The sequence below is a fragment of the Biomphalaria glabrata genome, chromosome 12 (assembly GCF_947242115.1).
Source record: "Biomphalaria glabrata chromosome 12, xgBioGlab47.1, whole genome shotgun sequence".
In the NCBI taxonomy this organism is placed as follows: domain Eukaryota; kingdom Metazoa; phylum Mollusca; class Gastropoda; family Planorbidae; genus Biomphalaria; species Biomphalaria glabrata.
In genome coordinates this window covers 4371825-4393735 of record NC_074722.1, presented here as the reverse complement: position 1 = coordinate 4393735, position 21911 = coordinate 4371825, and the positions used below count along the sequence as shown (strand labels likewise).

Here is a 21911-nt window from a genome sequence, read left to right as displayed (position 1 = left end):
CGCCTTTCATAGGTAGGCAAGCCAAGCCAAGTGTACTTAGCCTCTCAACCACGCTTCCCCTTTAAATGTATTCTATATTTAAAAGGAACATTGAAACAAAACTGAAAAAAAAACAACTCAAAAACGTTTCAAGAACAAGTTGCACCTGGCCATTGACTCATCAAAGAGAACCAGAAACTGGATGAGAGACGTGGAGTACATGTGATTCACCATGGCCATGTCACACAGCAGGAAATAAAGAATACTGCCTCGAGCAGCCACTGGAGTAGGGACACAATAGATCATGTGAACAAGTTCTTAGGCATACAGTTATTTGGCATTGAAATATTTAAGTGATCATTGATACAACTAAACCACTTCAAGAGATGTATGTTTGGGTTAAATCTTCTTTATCTTAAACTAATTTCACTTCTTAGTCGAAACAATAATTACAGCAAAATTTCACAAAAAAAACCTGTTTAATAATCTTTTAAAAAAAAAGCACTACTAAAATAGAACTTTGCTAATTAAAGGCTCTGTCGATGGTGGTTCTATGGATGGGTGTTATGAATGTTACACAGTATCCCATTAAGATACTGATTTTTCAATTCTTATTAGCTTACAATCTCTTCATGGGATTGTAAACGTTGGTCAGAAGTTGGAAGTAAAGTTGATAGAGCATCAAACGAATAATGTGAATTTCAGGGGCCGATCCCTAAACTGACCTTTTTTTTAAAATGATGATATTATCTGATTCAATCAGTTTTCGATCTGATATTTGATAATTTGGGTTTTTGGCATATAGCTCAAGATCTAAATGTTATACATCTAAGTTATTAAAAATAAGGTCCATTTCTAGCTCAAATAGGTACAAATTTATATTTATCTTTGCCCTATCTCAAATCAAATTTTCATAGTCAACCCCACCTTCTGGATAAAGCCCCAGTATTTTCCCTGGGTCGACATAATAAAACAGAACCAATCTGATTTAAATTGAAAATAAAGATTATGATTTTTTTTACATTACATGTAATTTATGAGTTCATAAACTGAATATAAGCTTAAAGACTACAAATAATGAACTGACATTAAGTGACTCAAGATTGTAAAATGTTAAGATAGTTGGCTCATGCACTGGATCACAAAAAATAATCATCTTCTTGAAATAAACTAGTTGAAGGGCAGGTAACTCTATTTTATTGTTACTGATCTGAATTGAAAATTTCATTCAAACTCAATAAAATTTGTAATAATAATAATAATGATAGACACATATGCAAGTAAACTGTTAGAACATTAAGGTGGCTTAACATATAGTGTTGGTATCTCATGGTAATAGTTATGAGATTCTAAATAATGAGATCTAATATATTAAGTTTCCTACATTAAGGAGATACGAAACAGCAAACTCTGAATGCATTACCTGGTCTAAATTCCTCTCTAGCAGTATGTATTTCAAGGCTAGTCTCTGCTGCTATAGCCAATTTCTCCGTCACTTCAGCTGAAGTCTTCTTGGTGTTTCTGAGAACTTCAATCAGGGTTGGGTCATCTACCAAGGAGCCCTGAATAAATCATACAGTGTTCTCTTCATCCAGATTACTTCATTTTGTTTTGTTCTACCAAGGAGGACAGTAACTCCATACTAAATGAACATTTTATTGTATCTGGACAATTAGAGACCAGGACAAAACTTCTGGGCTTCATACTTTTGATTCATGGGGAGTGATGGCCAAGAGGTAAATGGTTAGGATCAAATATAAGAGTTTGAATCTCAATGACAGATCTAATGTAAGAGTTTGAATCTCAATGAAGGATCTAATGTAGGAGTTTGAATCTCAATGAAGGATCTAATATAAGAGTTTGAATCTCAATGACAGATCTAATATAAGAGTTTGAATCTCAATGAAGAATCTAATATAAGAGTTTGAATCTCAATGAAGGATCTAATGTAGGAGTTTGAATCTCAATGAAGGATCTAATATAAGAGTTTGAATCTCAATGAAGGATCTAATGTAAGAGTTTGAATCTCAATGACATCTATTGTAAGAGTTTGAATCTCAATGACAGATCTAATTTAGGAGTTTGAATCTCAATGAAGGATCTAATGTAAGAGTTTGAATCTCAATGAATGATGCAATTTAAACTTAGGATATATATCGATATCTGAGAGCCCACTCAGATGAATGAGTTATATGACATTCTTAAGTATAGTAAAAGTGATTGGTCACTGTATTGGCAACACAACACTCTTGTCTGCCATCATTTATTAACATAAGTCAAACTGACAATATGAAAATTAAAAGAAAAAAATGTTGATAGATAGATAATACAAACACAACTAACAATTACAAAGACATGACTGGAGACTAAGAGAAAACAAACCAAACCTGAATACTTGTGAGGATAAACAACAAGTTCTCTTCTAGCTCTTTGATCTTGCGCTTGTTGGCCACAACATCAATGGCCAACTTGCTTCTCTCTTCTTCCAGCTCCTACAGATTCAAACAAAACAAAAAACAAAGTCAAACAAAGATACAAAACAAAGATACAAGAAAATAAGAAAACAAGATTATTTGTTACCATTGAAGGTCAGGGTGGCAGAAGGAATAAGAGAAGGGGGGGGATCCAGGGTTTGAATCCCGGATGAGATCATTTGTTTTATTACAGCCAGAGATATCTCAACTATTTCACTATTCTCAGCTAGAGAGTCAGTTTATATGAGACAAAAAGTATTATTGTTGTACTGGCTTGTTTGTGAACATCAGGGATAGAAACAAAAGAAACTATCCAACATGTATACATCAGCTATTTCAGACTTCTTATCATTACAAAATATCTTTATATAGAAAGAAACAAGATCACATTTCTGAATACAAAAGATCAATGGTACTATAAAGTAAACTTACTGTTAGTTTCATGAAACAGACATAAATAAAATAGAAGCTAAAGAATGCTTGAAACCCTTTCTACAACCAATTCGCAGTACAATCATCTATCTCTTCAATTTTGTATAATGGGATCATAACTTCAGAAACAAATATGGAATTTAAAGTCATGCTATCGACTCACCCTTTTTTCTGTCACAAGAACTCGGCCTAGAAGTTGGTCCTCCAATCCTTTTTGAGTCACTGTGAAGTCAATAATTGATGTTCGAGCACTGACCTATAGAAATGTTCATTAAAGTGAACTTTTAAAATTTTAATATTTTCAATGATACAATTTTTTAATTTTCTGTATACTGTTACAAGTTTTAGGAAATTTAAATATCCATTTACTTTTCCTAGCTAATATTGGATACCCATCAGAGCTTAATTTTTTTTTTTACTTAATTGTGCTTTACTTTTTTGCCCTGAAAATTATTAATGTCTGCTAAACCATAGCAACACATTAAACAAGTGAGTCAATTTAAATCAGTACTAGAGATCTATTATATGCACCAGTCAAAATAGCTGGTGTCTACCAGTGGTAAATTTAGGTTTTCTTTTGCCGCCTACGTCGCCCTTTGCAGTAGATTTATTTTGGTTTCAAATGTGTATCCCATAGCCTTTGTAAGAAATCTCATTCAGAAGCTGTCTGCTGCTCTTTTCTAGATCTGTTAAAGAAGTTGGCGCTTAGGCTGGTCTTTAAAGCGTTTCAGTGGGGCAACTCTGTTACCCTGACCACCTTTCAGTTCACCAAAAATAGTATAGAAAACTTGTTAATTACCTCTGGGGAATAAACTGGATTGGCTAACTTTGTGGTGATGTACAAATAGAAGGTTGATGTGATGTCACACTCTTTGTCTCCAACTTTCACCTTGAAGGAACACCACACATGTCATTATAATTGATGTTTAGTGGGACTACATTGTAATGATGGGCTACCAATGTCATTATAATTGATGTTTAGTGGGACTACCATTATAAAGATGGAATACAAATGTCATTATAATTGATGCTTAGTGTGACTACCATTATAAAATTGGGATACAAATATAATTGTAATTGATGATAAGTGTGATTACCATTACGATAATAATTATAATTGATGTTTAGTGGGACTGCATTATAAAGTTAGGATACAAATGAGAGTCAATTTTAAAAGAGACCATTCTGATCTAGCTGATGATACCTAGCACCCAGTAATTCTGTTTAACCTAGTGAAACATCCAAATATTAGTTAAAGTAGTTGGTTGTATAGTAAATGAATTACAGTCAAATTTTATCAGTTCCTTTAATAATTTAACAGTTCAGACCAATAAAAAAAACATTTTAGAACTAATTGAAGTGTAGAGCAAAGGCTACTAAATGTAATGGACATAAATGCAACCACAGTTCATTTCATGAGTAACAACTGACAACAAAAAGTAATCATTAAAATATATGAAGAGCTATACCAAAAAATACTTAATCTACTAACATTTGAAACAATTCAACAAACTTCAACTGCAAGGGTAGCTAAATGGTCTTATGAGACCTATCACAATCACCTATCTCTCCAATTCAAACATGAGTCTGTCATTTAATCCCCAAATGATGTAGCGCTCATCAGCCAAAACCTAGCAGCTAATGATTAATTTCTAAAGCCTTCAGAAATAAATTACCTTCAGCATGGAGCCTGACTTGATAAAATTTTTATCCAAAATGTTGTCTAGCGAAGGGTCCAGGTCTTCCTGCACATCTTCAATGAGCAAAGGTCTGCCCAGACTCAGGGCATCTTCCAGGTGCTGCCTGAAGTACTTATGACTGAGAGATGTCACCTGGAATATAAAAAAAATAATATAATCCATCCCTCCATCCCAGTGGCGCTACAGCCCATCCAGGTGCCTGCTTTAGCCCATCTCTTCATTCTGATCTATCCTCTGCTTTATGCCTCCATGCCTGGACTTTTAGCTTCTGCGTCATCAAGCCATTGTATTCGTGGCCTGCCTTTTGGTTTTTGCAGGTGAACATTCTTTGCTTCTGTGTTCTCTGACATTCCTTCGAGGTGATCAGCCCAACACAATCTGTTCCTTTTTATATAATATTATAATATAATCAGAGAATCAAAATAATTTTCTAGACAGACACATTTCTAATGCTTAATAAGGTTATAATTTAATTTCACAACTCTGACAAATATTTAGTTTTCACCAAAACCTGTCTTCTAAATTACAGACACTCCTTCAAATAAGAAGATACATTAGAGAAAAATATTGTTCTCTTAGAGACAGTACAGAAAGCAATAACTAATCCCTAGTTCTGAGAATGAACTTTCACTATTTATGATATTCAATCATTATTATTACCTGAAGATGTCTTTTCTTTTCTCTATGTTTGATCCATGTCTTACCCTGGTGCTGGGGGTCAATCAATAATGGATAGCGGGTGGCCATGGTGGTGATAATACCATTCTGTACAGACAGGTCGTCACTGGGTAGACCTTCCACATTCCATTCGGCAATCTAAATGAGACAAGTTCTATAACAAGGGTAGCACTACTAGCACAAACATAGTGAGGTGTAATGACGTGAGTGTGGTGACAAGAAGCTCACAAACTTAATTTTGTTCTTCGTAACACAAGGGAGTTGCAGAATATCTAGGGATTAAAAAGAGTTAAGATCTGTGTTGTTCACTATCCACCTTTCATTGCCAGTGTTAAGATTCAGGAACTTCAATTCAGAAATCCAGCACTAAATATATTCCTGATCTCAAGCAACATTTAAACCAGAGGTTTAGAAAAAAGGGAAGGATTTAACAAAAATAGTTGATTGTTCTTTCAAAATGGAACATAGTTACATTTTATGTGCATCCATTAATCTAATCTTGATTATTATATCTTTATACGTGGAACATATCTGATATTAACCTGAAAAATCATGTACAAATTACCAAAAGTTTTTATCTCTGGCAATGATGAGTCAATAAAATTGTGTAATTACACAATGAAAAAATTTAATGGTAAAATCTAATTGTAAAAAGGAATATTTTATATAATACTAGCCCGATATGACCTGCAGGCTGAGGGCATTAGTTTGGGTATTATTGATCTATTGGACTGGATTTAGATCTGTCAAACATGGACAAGCTTCCATTAAATTTTTTTTCCATATTTTGCCACGAAAATGAAAGTAGAGTGTGAAAATGGGTTTACCACTTTAGCCAACATATTGATATCAACTATAAAATACCCCAAAACAGGTTTACTGATTTATTTAAAAGTTTTGTTCTTTAATAGAGATAAATTTAGTGTTTTGTTTTATTTTTAGGGCCCTCTGAAATTAAACATACACTACGGTCTGTATCATGATCTAAGGAACATTTATGCCAAGTTTCATTAAGACTGGTCAAATGGTCTTGATTTCTATGCAAGACATACATACATAAATGCATACATCTCATATTCTACTTTATACTAATAATTCAATGTTAACTGCATCGAGAGGAGGATTAATTTTGTCCCTCACCCCTCCCCAATGCATTGTAATACACAATCAAAGATTTCAACTAAATAAAAAGAGAGACAAAATACTGTCCAAAAGTAAAAGTTGTACATATCTTACAGTGGTAGTATCCACCAGAGAATCCACTATATTGATAGTTTTAGTGAAAGGTATTTTTCTAGCATTCAGCTCTGCGCACCAGGTGGTAATGAGTTTGTTTCTGAACATCTGATTAAAAGGTCCAGCATAAGACAAGAATCCAGTACAGATCAGTACATCACCTGTCAGGCTGAGACAATAATGTACACACAGAATAGTTAGTTTTGAGGGAAAAAAAAAAAGAGATATAACTAATTTAAACATTTCAAGAAGTTTCTGAAGCTAAGTATAAATATATATTAAAAAAACAAGGAAAATATGTAGAAAAATATTGAATATAGTAAAAAACACAAAAGGATAATTAAGTCTCACTGGGATTTTGCTTAGTATAAATTTGTTGTAAATAAAGTTGGCATGAGTTATTTAGATTATAGTCTAATTTATAATTATTTAGTCTTATATTTATTGTAAATAGAGTTTGCATAAGGGAATCAGTATAGCCTTTATGGGTAGAGCCATCAACTTGCAATAATATATTAAAAATGTCACTGATTAGAAACAATGAGATTTCTAATGAGTTTGATAGTAATCTTTCATTTTCATAACAGAACAAGTAAACAGTCTTAACCAAATGATATGATTCCTAATTACTTGAATTTGAGCTCACATGAAGGGTTCAACTGTAATTTTTTACATTTTCATAGTCTATTTATACTTAACTAGTAAATAGCCTTACCAAATGATTTGATTCCTGAACTCTTGACTCTGAGATGACCACCTAGCCTGTTCACCTCCAAGGCCACCTATCAGAGCTGTTGCAGCTTCCATCCTCCTGCGTGTTGCTTCAGCATCTTCCATTAGATTCTAAGACCATAGAGAAGACATTTCACACTAAACAATAAAACACAATAGCATCTTTGCACAAGGGAGATAATATTTATGACACATTTTTCCTGCCTTAAGGCACTCAAAAAACAGCAACTCAAATTCTGTATAAAAAATTTCTAGCCTAGGCAAAAATTGAGCAGTCAAGTATTCTCTACCAGTCATATGTCAAATTATATACAAATATACAAAATGCTGAAAGAATCATAGTTATCTTTGTACAAAGCTTATATCAACTCACTCTGTCTATCTGTCTGCCTGGTAAAAAGTTGGTACTCATTTTTTCTCCCACACCCATTTTCGGATCATTATTATAGGTAAAAATTATTTTGTTCGATATTGGATAAAGGAAATAACTTTTATATTATTGAGAGATATGCTGTAAGAGCGAAGCTACGTTTTTTTCAAAAAGGATTTTTTATATTTTCTTCTAAAAGCAATTAAGTTACATCAACAGCGATTGGAGACATCTAGAAGAAATTGCTAAAAATTTTGCTCTAAATCAAAATAAAACGTACTTTTTTCTTTCCCATGGCAGCATCATACTTGGCCTGGACCACATTGAGCTCAGCTTGTTTCTCATCCAGTGCAGCCTGGGCCACTTGAAGCTCTGCAATGGCAACATTCAGTCGGCCTTCTTGGAGCACAAGGTTCACCTGGAGACCAAAGTATATTGAAATGTTGAAACGAGTCAAATTAGCACTGGTCTATTGACCAACTACATTGACCTTCCCTGAATACAAAACCTTTAGCTCAGCATCAAAGCACTTCATTACATTAAAGAAACAAGATTCCGAAGTGAGAAATAATAATAATAATAACAAACCTTATAAGTTCTTATAATAAAAAGAAATAATGTAGGCGTCTTAGTAAAATCAATTATCTTCCATAAATTTAGTTTAAAAATGTTCTAAGACAATATATTTATATTAGCTCCATTAAAAAGACTGAGGCTTATTAAAAATAAATGTAGAGTTCTGCTATCTTCCTGTGATTGTCAACTAAAATCATTTTTTAAAACTATAACTGCTGAGAAATATTTCCTTACTTTAAGAGGAAGCACTTCCTTGTTGATGGCATAAAAGGCAGCCATGGCTAGAGTCCAGGACAAGAGACCAGCCACATTGCCACATGCCTGCACAAATCAAACAAACATATATTTTAATGCAATGTTAATAAAATAATCATATAGCCTGCTAACACAATATGAAAAAAAAAAATGATTTAAAAACAACTTGTAACTGTTTTTTTTTATTAAAGAACACTACACTTATTTTTTAATGACAACTTTAAGTACTTTAAACCAATAATAGATCAAGTATAACAATCAAATACGATATCATTAAGAAATATTGGTGAAATATCTATTTAAATAAATTTTTTGTTTCACGTTTTTTCAGAATCGCCCAAGCCTTCAGAAGGATGGTGATGATGGTTGCAAGCAGGGTTTGAACTTGGGACCATCAAGACGAAATTTTAGAGCGCATACCACCTAACCAGGCTGCTCTAATGAGAAAACTGTATGTACACTCTTTGTATTATCTAAGAATAAAACTAAATCAAATACCTTTAAAGCAGAATCATAAGTATAATCATCCATTTTAAAGTAAGGCTCCATCAGCTCCACTATTTCCCCTGTAATGGTGTCCTTATTGAATTCCACCAATGACAGCAGGAAGCCCATATTACCCATCAGCTGGAGAGGATTTACATTAAAAAAAAAAACATGTCATCACATACAAAGTAATTCAAGTTGACTTGGAGAATCTTCAAATACAAACTAATGGATGATAGCTGATGATGACAGCAAACTGCACTGCACTTGAGCACCTATTTGAGGCAACAATTTTAAGAAAGCTATACAGATTTTAAACAAACAAAAAAAAAAAACAACAACAATGTTAACATTTTACCATCACAGAGCTGCCACAACTTGTATGGTAGAGAAACATCACCAAATATGAGCTGCCACACGTAAGCTAACATAGCATCATCAAATAAGAGCTACAGCATATATGATAAACATCACCAAATATGAGCTGCCACATGTATGATGATAAACATCACCAAATACCAGCCACAACATGTATGATGATAAACATCACCAATACCAGCCACAACATCACCACATTTGAGCAACAATACTAAAACTTAATTAGAATGCTGGTGGAAAATGGCTTTGTCTGCACGAGATGTGGAAAAATATGCAGGTGAAAGTCTGCATTTATCCATCTTCACAGTTGAAAACATTGCCGTTATATATAATAATAATAATAATAATATGGCTCCTTCTGTCTTGGAAGATAATGGATGCACCCAGATGAGTCACTGGCTTTGGTTACGTCTTGAGATGGAGCAGAATCTGGAGTGACTGATCAAGCCGATTCTGGAGCGGCAGATTTTGCCACAGTTCGTGCATATATATGCATCTCCCACAGCTTTCTTTGTCTTTCTCTTGGCTGACACAGCTTCATTTCTTTTGCATTCGGCGAAGTTCATACCATCACATACAAGTCTGTCTCCATGCTGTCTCTTGGGCTATCTTCTCCCACATACTTTGTTTGATGGCCGTGGCTCTCATGTCTATTGATTCATTGAAATGTATTCATGTTTGCAAAGAAAGTTTTTAGTATAGATATACGCTTTCCATCACCTTAACCAAATTTATTATACTGTTTCAATATATTTAGAGCTTAAAAATGACCATATTTAAGAAAAACTATACAAATGAGTTATGTACGAATAAACACATATCATTGTTTTTGATGAGTCATTTTATGTCAACAATAACTGCCAACATAATAGTCTTAATTATGATAAATACTCACAATTACCCCCTTTGATATTTTATCCTAATGATCCTTATCTCTAAAGGAATATTAGAAATTCTTGAGCATTCTCAAGTTTAAAGTTTTTTTCAAATTTTAAGTTAGTACACACAGCCCATTAAATTTAAGCTAAAAGTTATCAATAACTACATCCATTATTTTGATTGCTTCACCTTTAACCCTTCACCCCATGAAGGTTTAGGACAAGGTCGTTCACTGTCTAGTTCAAAGATGTCTAATTTTTTCCTAAAAAGGATCAAGCAGCAATCCATGATCCTCATGATCAGGTGTGGAGGCTTGCCAAGCTTCTTCACTGTGGCAATATCTGCAGGCTTTATAGTCTGTAGGTCAGATGTAAACACATCAGAATACAAAGTTTTAATATAGACAACAATTAAAAAAAAAAATCAAATTTCTAATCGAGAAATAAAATCAGAATTTAATCAACTATCAAGGGTTCTAGTACCTCCTACTCTCTTTGCATTGAGCTTTATTGGCAGATTGATAGTTGTGAATTGTACTCCCTTAGAGTGACAATCCATGCATAATTGTAATTAAAACTGACATAATTTCAACTTTTTTTGCAAATTATCTTAAAAGATTTGTTTTTGGTGATTTATGTTAATACTTTTTTTTAGTTTCAAATACCTCAGAGCTATCTTCTCAGATGAGGGATTAAAACCTGAACTACTGGCCTAAATTGCACAATCCACAGCAGCACTTGCAAAACATAAAATAATATGGAATGACAAATAATAACCCTGAACATCAAAATCAGACGGATGCGCTCCCTGGTCATGGCCACATTCTTATATGCTTGTGAGTCTTGGATGCAGACTGCAGACCTAGAGAGGAGGATCCTAGCAATGGAACTGAAATGCTACAGAAGGTATCCTAGATATCATCATAAACTAACAGATTAGAGACAGCGATTGGACCCCCATGATGACTGATAGCTATTGTAAAAAAATGCAAACTAAACTCTGTGGCCATATAACAAGGTCTTCAGGGATCACAAAGACCTTCAGAGAACAGTACCAGGAAAGAGAAGAAGAGGCAGACAGAGAAAGCGATGAGAAAACAAGGCAAAAAATATAGAGGAATGGAGAAAGACGGCCAACAGATCTTGCATGGTTCTCCAACGGTCCAACATACTACGAGAATGGTGAAGTTAATCATTTTGTTGAAAAAAAATAGTCTTTTTCTTTGAAAAAAAACAACATTTTCTTTAAAAATAAATAAAAAAAAAGGTGTACATTATTTGTGAACCCATTTTTTTTTCCTTGAATCTGGGATACAGCTCTCAAGAGCCTAAGGTAAAGAATAGTTGAACATTGAATGCAAAACTTACAATCTGTGGCCACATTAAATAAAATAGAATGTCCACTAACCTTGAGTGCATCCTCTGCTGCCTGTAGGGCAGGCTTGGCTTCCTCAAGTTTGGACTCGGCCAGAGCCTTCTCCACAGCAATATCATTGACAATCTTCTGAGCTCTGTCCTTCACTTTCTGCACAGAAGCCTTGACCTTCTCTGCAGCCTCAGCCATTATGGACACCTCCAGAACTATCTACATTTGAAACACACACCCTCATCATAGTGAAATCCAACATTAATGCTAGCTCAAAGCAAGCAAACAATTGATATAAAAAGAAAGTGAAATTTTGTTTCTTGAGACTTTCTGGTTTAAAATTTGAACTGTTAAGTCATCTTTCTAAATTTAACAATACAAAATAAAATAAAATGTTAGAATGCAGTTGTCAGTTGATGGAGTGCTATATTTTAACTCTAATTACCTTGTCTGCTGCCACATTAGCTATTTCCAGTTCTTTCTCCTTGACAACCAGATCTTGACTCACAGTTGTCAGTTGATGGAGTGCTATATTTTAACTCTAATTACCTTGTCTGCTGCCACATTAGCTATTTCCAGTTCTTTCTCCTTGACAACCAGATCTTGACTCACAGTTGTCAGTTGATGGAGTGCTATATTTTAACTCTAACCACCTTGTCTGCTGCCACATTAGCTATTTCCAGTTCTTTCTCCTTGACAACCAGATCTTGACTCACAGTTGTCAGTTGATGGAGTGCTATATTTTAACTCTAACCACCTTGTCTGCTGCCACATTAGCTATTTCCAGTTCTTTCTCCTTGACAACCAGATCTTGACTCACAGTTGTCAGTTGATGGAGTGCTATATTTTAACTCTAACCACCTTGTCTGCTGCCACATTAGCTATTTCCAGTTCTTTCTCCTTGACAACCAGATCTTGACTCACAGTTGTCAGTTGATGGAGTGCTATATTTTAACTCTAATTACCTTGTCTGCTGCCACATTAGCTATTTCCAGTTCTTTCTCCTTGACAACCAGATCTTGACTCACAGTTGTCAGTTGATGGAGTGCTATATTTTAACTCTAATTACCTTGTCTGCTGCCACATTAGCTATTTCCAATTCTTTCTCCTTGACAACCAGATCTTGACTCACAGTTGTCAGTTGATGGAGTGCTATATTTTAACTCTAATTACCTTGTCTGCTGCCACATTAGCTATTTCCAGTTCTTTCTCCTTGACAACCAGATCTTGACTCACAGTTGTCAGTTGATGGAGTGCTATATTTTAACTCTAATTACCTTGTCTGCTGCCACATTAGCTATTTCCAGTTCTTTCTCCTTGACAACCAGATCTTGACTCACAGTTGTCAGTTGATGGAGTGCTATATTTTAACTCTAACCACCTTGTCTGCTGCCACATTAGCTATTTCCAGTTCTTTCTCCTTGACAACCAGATCTTGACTCACAGTTGTCAGTTGATGGAGTGCTATATTTTAACTCTAACCACCTTGTCTGCTGCCACATTAGCTATTTCCAGTTCTTTCTCCTTGACAACCAGATCTTGACTCACAGTTGTCAGTTGATGGAGTGCTATATTTTAACTCTAATTACCTTGTCTGCTGCCACATTAGCTATTTCCAATTCTTTCTCCTTGACAACCAGATCTTGACTCACAGTTGTCAGTTGATGGAGTGCTATATTTTAACTCTAATTACCTTGTCTGCTGCCACATTAGCTATTTCCAGTTCTTTTTCCTTGACAACCAGATCTTGACTCACAGTTGTCAGTTGATGGAGTGCTATATTTTAAACTCTAATTACCTTGTCTGCTGCCACATTAGCTATTTCCAGTTCTTTCTCCTTGACAACCAGATCTTGACTCACAGTTGTCAGTTGATGGAGTGCTATATTTTAACTCTAACCACCTTGTCTGCTGCCACATTAGCTATTTCCAGTTCTTTCTCCTTGACAACCAGATCTTGACTCACAGTTGTCAGTTGATGGAGTGCTATATTTTAACTCTAACCAAATTGTCTGCTGCCACATTAGCTATTTCCAGTTCTTTCTCCTTGACAACCAGATCTTGACTCACAGTTGTCAGTTGATGGAGTGCTATATTTTAACTCTAATTACCTTGTCTGCTTCCACATTAGCTATTTCCAGTTCTTTCTCCTTGACAACCAGATCTTGACTCACAGTTGTCAGTTGATGGAGTGCTATATTTTAACTCTAATTACCTTGTCTGCTGCCACATTAGCTATTTCCAGTTCTTTCTCCTTGACAACCAGATCTTGACTCACAGTTGTCAGTTGATGGAGTGCTATATTTTAACTCTAATTACCTTGTCTGCTGCCACATTAGCTATTTCCAGTTCTTTCTCCTTGACAACCAGATCTTGACTCACAGTTGTCAGTTGATGGAGTGCTATATTTTAACTCTAATTACCTTGTCTGCTGCCACATTAGCTATTTCCAGTTCTTTCTCCTTGACAACCAGATCTTGACTCACAGTTGTCAGTTGATGGAGTGCTATATTTTAACTCTAATTACCTTGTCTGCTGCCACATTAGCTATTTCCAGTTCTTTCTCCTTGACAACCAGATCTTGACTCACAGTTGTCAGTTGATGGAGTGCTATATTTTAACTCTAATTACCTTGTCTGCTGCCACATTAGCTATTTCCAGTTCTTTCTCCTTGACAACCAGATCTTGACTCACAGTTGTCAGTTGATGGAGTGCTATATTTTAACTCTAATTACCTTGTCTGCTGCCACATTAGCTATTTCCAATTCTTTCTCCTTGACAACCAGATCTTGACTCAGCTGGTCCACTGAGTCTGCAGCCTCCGCCAGTTTCTCCAGACCTATCAACATTTTCCTTTCCAGCTCTTTCAGACTATCAACCTAGAAGTATGTGTAATACATATTGTATATCATAAAGCTGTTTATGTTCCACAACTGGTGGGACTCATTAAACATAAAAGGCATTTGAAAAGGGTACAAGAAGGCTGGGTTAGTTAATACTATCTATGATGCCAAATAAATTTCTATCAATCTCATAACAAATATATGCTTTCAATACAATTGTTATCATGTTATTTAAAAGCTGTCATTCCACTTCAGGCTGAAACATGCTCCTAAATTTAAACTTTGCTAATCCTTTCTCATTCCAAAGAAATTTGGGCTAATAGGCATACATTTGTAAACAATGCTAGAAATGTCTAAAACGTACAAATTAAACTGAACTTACTTTAATCTGATACAGATTTTTATAACCATCTAGAAAGGAAAGATACGACTTGGGAGTCACATTAGCTTGACGCCGAAATCTGGGTGATAAAAAAATGATGTCATTTTCAATCAATGAGCCCTAAAAAAATAAAACATAAACTATAAAACTATCCTTTTTTTTAAAAATTGATCTTAAATTATATTTGGTCTCTACTGATAAACTGGGAGTTACTGTCTTCACCTTTGAAAATAATCAAAGCAGAGGTTTGATACTTGATCATGGACAGTCCCCATCAGCTCTATTAGGTTGTTCTTGGCCTCATCGGTAGCTTCCATTTCAAAGTGTTCCAGGAAATAAAATGAAACATCGATCAGGGCCTCACGTGGCCACTTGCTGTACCAGTCCATGGTGCAGCCAGAAATGAGGCCAGGAAACTTGAGGGAGCGCATGCGAAATTTATTGCCAACCTTTAGGAATACGGTAAATATGAGATTAGTTTTTTAAAACTAAACAAAATAGTTAATTACAGTTACAAAGAAAAAAAACAAAAAACAGTGCAATTGTTAATAAGATAAAAGCCTACAACTAATTTATTGCCAACTTTTAGGAATACAGTAAATGTGAAATTAGTTTTTTGAAACTAAACAAAATAGCTAATTACAGTTACACAAAAAAAAAAACTGAAAAAAAATGGAGCAATTGTACAACTAACACCTGTCATTTCTTGAAATGGAAGCTAGGTGAAAACAGAGTATTACATCAGGGCTGAATGTCTGTATTTAAGTCAATGCAGCTCTACTATTAAACTAACATCAATTAGGTATAAAGTAAAGTCAAAGTAGTGGGCTACTGTCCTGGTGACATACCAATTTCATATTGAGCAAACAATAGTGGCATGAAAGGCATTGATAGATATGTGTTTGCGTGATGTTTCTTTTTCAACCTTACCCCATCAAATATATATTTACTTTAAGTTAAATGGTACTGCACAGTGCACAAGTTTTCATGAATGAGTTGACCTAATTAAAGAATGAGCTCGAATTGGAATTAGGTTTTTATAACAACCAATCATTTAAGTGTTTAATACATTTGTGGTCAGAAAATGATATTATTATTAAATCAGTTATCACTAATATTGATTTCATCATACCCTAGATCTAATAATATTCACATAAATTACTATTGAAATATTAAAAAAATAATGAGCTAATGAAAAAATTTACTTTTTAAGAAAATTCAATTTTTGTTTGTTTGTTTGCTGTAATCAGAATCTTCAGTAATTATTTTTTCCCCCCTATCACTGATAAACAAAGAAAGCATGATTGAAATTGTTGAAGCATAACATTTCTTAACAACGAAAACATTTGTATACCACTTACTGGTGAGAAACACAGAACAATGTGCAGATTGGACCTAGCCCGTGCCAAGAAATAATCATACAAGTTCTCTATAGTGGGTGGCCTCCTGGGAAACTCTTTTTTCATAATCGGAGCCAGGTCATTACATATTTCTAGCAATTCATCTTTAGGGAACAAGTTGGAGATCTAAAAATAGATTTAAAGGCACTGCATTAGACATTCAGTTAACAATATATTTTATTTGCATGTAACTCATTCTCATTATTAAGTATTAGGTATGGTGTTGCAAGAGATACCTGCCTGTAAGTGGCTTTTAAAGACAGTTTGAAGACTATTGAAGTTAGTTTATATGTGTGTGCGTATTTGGCTAAATAATTATTTTTTAAAGTGTTTGGTTGTGTTCCTGATGGAAGGGTGAACATGAAAGATGTATTAGTAGCTAATGTATTTTTTTTTCCTGTCATTCTTATATTGTATATATATATATATATATGTGCATTCTTTATAAATCCAGGTATTCAGCAATACCTGACTCAGGAAGATTCTCATGATCCACTGGCCAGAAAAGATCTCTAATGAAGAACTAAAGAAAAGAACAGACCAGAAGCCCATTGAAGTAGATATCCTTAAGAGGTGCTGAATATGAGTAAGTACAACTTACCTCCCCTGAATTCAGAATATTATTAATATATTCCAAATAATAATCCTCTAAAAAGAGCACAATTTACCTCCCCTGAATTCAGAATGTTATTGATATATTCCAAATAATACTCTTCTAAACACAAGCACAACTTACCTCCCCTGAATTCAGAATGTTATTAATATATTCCAAATAATACTCCTCTTTGATTTCATTGTCAGTGAATATAAATGTGATGCCAAGACCTTGAAAGCCAGACACTTTATATGTGAACTTGAAGTCCTCCATCAGATTGGTCATGGTGTAGGTCCTAGGAGAAAATCATAGTTTAGGGCCACTATTAGAAGATATGTATCCTCTGTTTAGCATTCTCAACTCAAGAAAACAGAAAGCAAAATAGAGCAGTGAGATTTATAACAAATGGAATATTTACATTTGATTAGAATAACACCATTAGTAAAATCCCAGTGAAGACTGGGATTGTAAATGTCTGGATTTTTAGCCCCCCCACCCCCGAGTCCACCCAATTCTAATCAGTATCTGACTTAAATTGGGGGAAAGCAAAGGTGGATGGTCATTGTGCTGGCCACATGACACCCTGCTCATTAACCGTTGGCCAAAGAAACAGATGACCTAAACATTATCTCCCTTATAGATCACAAGGTCTGAAAGAGAAACTTTACTTAAACAGGATGATCTTAAGTGAGAAGTTCTTCCTCTAGTCAGATTTTTGCTGTTGAGTTGTAGGCTCTTTTGCAATTTTGTGCAAAGGAAAAATAGTGTGCTGTTGTTTGTGTAGAGTAAATTCATAAATTTTTAACTAAGCTACAGATATCATTGTTGTCTATAACAGATGAGGTTTTGTGACAGCACACAAAAATGTAGCTAGTTGAAATGTAGCTAAGAACACCTACTTGGAAATCATAATTTGAAATGATTGATAGCCAGCAATGAAAGATGCTAGTCTAGTCAAAGATTGCTTGCCGGAGCCGCCAACTCCGACAAGTAAAGCAGCACCTCTGTTTGTCCGGATTATTCTTGACACCTAGTGATGACATAAAGGTCAACATCAAATGTTGATACAGAAAAAAAAATTAAAAGAAATATTTATCTAATCTCATTAATCTTAAAATCTTATTTTAAAATTAAAAAAAAATTCTTGGTATTTTTGGCAAACAAGCAAAGACAACAGACCAAAAGTGTTGTTTTCAAGACCTGTCAATTATGCCTCAAAATTATTATTTTTTGTCTAGAAATTTATCAAAGTTGGTAACATTTCATTTTGTACCGCTTTGTTCTTGTCTTCATTGACAGAAGTCGCTCATTTTGCAACGATTTCACATATTTATGATTTTTTCTGATTTTTCATAGACATTTTTGTTCAAAAAGTTCAGTTAAATATAGTAATTTTGTGTGTGTGATTTTTGATGCCCTTTTTATAATGTTTTCTAGGAGGTGCAATAGTTTAGATGAAGCGATGCCTTGTCAACAAGTTATTCTGTATGTTAGCAGATTTTGCATAGTCGCGCCATAAAAATTATATAGGATCTTCTTATTTTGTTTAAAGCTATTGAGTTTGTATAGGAAAAATAGTCGCTGGGCTGTTTTCTTTGTCAGAGTTCCAAGGTGGTCTTCCCGTAAGAGCTTGTTATCAATGATGACGCCTAGATATTTATATGACTTCACTTGTTGTATCGATGTAGTGTTTAAGGACTGTTACAAGAGTCTGAATAAGAAACAATGATGCTCTTACTTTGGTCAGATGAATCATGGCATCTTTGAAAAAAACCAAGTTCATGTGAGATCCTCGAATCTGTTCATTGTAATCTTTCATGAAAGCTTGTAGGCGTGATCTCAGAATATCATATTCCTCAACCTGGAATAAAATTTTGTTTTAATAACAAATATAGTCTGAGTGTTAAAACTAATATTATACAATTAGAAGTCTATTGTTTCTCTGGAATAAAGGATGCTTGCTCGCTATGGAGAAAGAATAATCATTTACAGTATTAAATGTGACCCAAAGAAAAGTTATCATTTGATAATGACATATACAAAATAAAGGAGATATTAAATTAACCTTAGCAGTTGACAGCTGAGATATATATATATATTTATAGGTTATAGTTGTTACCCTAGTAAGCAAATAAATTTCATAAAAAAAAATCTAGCTTTGGACAATATATAAGAACATAGTCAATAGAACAGTTCTTAGAGCATATAAAACAAGATACTAAATTAAAAAAAAACAACAAATTACTTATGTATAAGTGGAGTAAAAAGATGACATTTACAAATAGCAGAATAAAAAAAGGTTTGTAAAATGTGTTACATGTTTCGGATGTTCTTTCATAGTTTAAGATAAGATAAGAAGATAATTTACTTCCTAGTCCAAACCTCCCGAGGATGACAGAGGATGGTAGTAGCCAGGGTATTAACCCGGGACCATAGACAAATCTGAACGATAGTCCAGCGCGCACAACCAGGCAGCCATCCTATATTAGGACCATAAAAGAGTCCATCAAGACATCGTTCTTAACAAACAATCATCTTTAGCACTTCCAGGAGATATCTCATTCAAATTAAATAATAGCTGAGCTAAATCAGTAAACTGTTAAAGTTTCCAATGTGCCCATAGCAAATTAAATTCAAGGCCACATATCCTAATTAAGTTCATAGACACAGCAATTAAATTCAATGGCACAGAGCAATTTAAATTCATGGGCACTGAGCAATTTAAATTCATGGGCACAGAGCAATTTAAATTCATGGGCACATAGCAAATTAAATGTAACATTTGGCTTTCTAAGATAAAAATAGGAAGTAAAAAAAGCATATGAATAAATGCATATTCATAATTATTTGAATTATAACAGACTCTGAGATTGTTTAGTGTGCAAAGTGCCAGACTTACCATTTCATAAACTTTTGGCATCATCTGAGATTGTCCAGTTTGCAGACTTCCAGTATCCTCCAGAATTAATTCCTCAACGATATCCCTCATGAAGTCCACAAAGTGAGGAAACGGCATCATCATATCTGCAACTTCTGTCCCAATCACTTCAGATATGACAGAATAGAGAGCATTCTGGAACCAGGATTTGTCCTCATCATTTATAAACCTGTGAAAATACAAATCAACTTCCAACATTTTATTTTTTTGAATTTTTATTATATTTGCTACGCAATCATTTATTGGAACAGACATAGTCAAACAGAATAAAGTTGTGTATTTCTTTTGCTATGGCTACACTTTAACCTCTGATAAAATGATCCTATAATGCAAAGATGGTGCGGTGTTAGGAATGTATTTATTTGGTTTTAATATTTTACAAATGTTATAGACCCTACCAAAGACTATTTTGTCAGCATGAATACAGTTTGACAATTTACAATCTTAAAGAAAAACATTTCAAAAAGTATAAGTGTTTTATTTTAATAATAATTCATTTCTGTAATAGAAGTAGAAAAGAAATTCTGTTTACTACAGTTACTAATCAGCCTGTTCTCCTTAAATGGCTCTTATAAACAAAAGTTAATAATCAAAGTATAATTTATTATTTTTATTGAAAATAATGCAACATTAAAACTGACATAGCCACTGATCTAGATATTTTGTTTTATTTTTTCAGATGTTCCTTCAGACTTGAAGACATTTACATACTCTCCCAAACCTCCCCCAGGATGGCAGCAGGTGGGCTTCGAACCAGTCCAGAGCACACACCATACATTGATGTAACAAGGCAGCCATAGTCTAAATCTAAAATGCAAACCAAATGTGCAGGTCACAATTATTAATCTATTTTTTTAAAGATGATTATTTGAAACTGAGAGATGTATATATTTATAGACTTATTACACCAAAATTAAAGGTTAAGAGTAATTTGTTTTATGAACATCTAGTAATGGCTTATGAAGTACACTTTTCTAAGTAATGAGACTTTGCCATTACAGAAAATGTAGACAAATAGCCAGACCAACCTGTCTTCAATGACACGACACACTTCATGCTTCCATAAGTTAATGACGGTCCTGACTGTGCTGCATTCATTACCTTCTATGTACAGCATACCTTGCCAGATACGAGACAGATCTCTCAAGTTAAAAATATAATGAAATTTGGCTGGCGTTGGCAGCATTTTGATCTGAATTTTACAAAACACGTCACTGTTAATCAATGGGAAACTGAATGAGTCAAAATACAAAATATTATCGTAAAAAAAGAAATGCATATAAAGCTTTGATCATATTCACCTTTGTTCTTTGCCAAAGAATACGAGTGCATGGAACTAAGTATTTGACAATCTCTACAACTGGCTCTAAAAATCTGGACTCACAGAAATAGCCTTGTCCAATGATTCCTTCAATCAAAATTAACAGTTTTGTGTTCAACTTAAAACTTCCAGCAAAATCATGTGTTTAAAAATATAATAAGTAAAAAATGTGTCATTTTAGTTTGAATGTATTACATGACTGCTTGGTGATGCGATTTGAGCGCTGGACTGTCATTCAGACTTATCGATGGGCCTGGGCTCAAACCTTGCCCGCTCCCATCCCTGTTGTCCTGCAGGAAGTTTGGACTAGGTAGTAAATTATTTTCAACTCTGAAGGAACATGCGAAACATGTACAACATTTTACAAACAAACAAACATTTACAAAACTAATGCTGAACAAACAGATGTAGTCAAACTAAATTTTCATTTGTTTGGACCAATATAATTATGTCATCTATTTTATCTCATGTGTCATGTATTAAACAACCGATAAGAATTTAAATCATTTGAGCAAGTCTCTACAGCGTCTTGTTAAAACCTACATCTTGTTTTGATGGTCCTGGGTTCTGACCCTGCCCACTAAAATTCCCAGACATTCTGCATTTACTTACTTGACGCTAGTTCTATACACTTACTAAGTTGGAGATAGTTTTAACAAGAAAAACATTAAAAATACTGTAAAAAAAAAAAATACCTACACGAAGTGTAATTGTATCAGTTAGTTTGGATCAGTCATGTAATTAAATTTGTAAATGATCTAGACCAACAACATTAAATCTAAGCGATTAAAAATGTTTTTACCAATTGTTTTTGTTTAGTGCTATTTCATTCTTTTAGAATTCTCAGTACACTATGATCCTATCACTTTGGACCAGTTTGGAAAATTTGGTGG

General features: G+C 34.1%; 1 protein-coding gene and 1 long non-coding RNA gene across 5 annotated transcripts in view; one reads left to right on the top strand and one right to left on the bottom strand.

Moving 5' to 3' along the window:
* The window catches only part of LOC106068275 (dynein axonemal heavy chain 8-like), a 124255-nt gene that overhangs the window by 19005 nt on the left and 83339 nt on the right, over positions 1–21911 (bottom strand). For 3 of the 4 annotated variants that reach the window (XM_056006295.1, XM_056006296.1, XM_056006297.1), the window contains exons 54-77: positions 20999–21105; positions 20726–20889; positions 19659–19866; positions 18498–18620; positions 17659–17789; positions 16901–17054; positions 16126–16290; positions 14987–15213; positions 14765–14843; positions 14275–14418; positions 11583–11759; positions 10365–10532; positions 8931–9059; positions 8412–8498; positions 7882–8019; positions 7215–7342; positions 6500–6668; positions 5246–5401; positions 4562–4717; positions 3685–3774; positions 3049–3141; positions 2367–2471; positions 1403–1541; positions 146–260 (exon numbers count right to left, since the gene is read on the bottom strand). In XM_056006295.1, the coding sequence (XP_055862270.1) occupies positions 146–260; positions 1403–1541; positions 2367–2471; positions 3049–3141; positions 3685–3774; positions 4562–4717; positions 5246–5401; positions 6500–6668; positions 7215–7342; positions 7882–8019; positions 8412–8498; positions 8931–9059; positions 10365–10532; positions 11583–11759; positions 14275–14418; positions 14765–14843; positions 14987–15213; positions 16126–16290; positions 16901–17054; positions 17659–17789; positions 18498–18620; positions 19659–19866; positions 20726–20889; positions 20999–21105 (3352 nt within the window). The remainder of the gene's footprint in view (positions 1–145; positions 261–1402; positions 1542–2366; positions 2472–3048; positions 3142–3684; positions 3775–4561; positions 4718–5245; positions 5402–6499; positions 6669–7214; positions 7343–7881; positions 8020–8411; positions 8499–8930; positions 9060–10364; positions 10533–11582; positions 11760–14274; positions 14419–14764; positions 14844–14986; positions 15214–16125; positions 16291–16900; positions 17055–17658; positions 17790–18497; positions 18621–19658; positions 19867–20725; positions 20890–20998; positions 21106–21911) is intronic. The other variant, XM_056006298.1, reaches the window with a different exon arrangement.
* Positions 16607–21824, top strand: LOC129922060 (uncharacterized). Its single transcript, XR_008774068.1, has 2 exons — positions 16607–16750; positions 20377–21824. It is a non-coding gene; the product is annotated as an uncharacterized LOC129922060 (long non-coding RNA).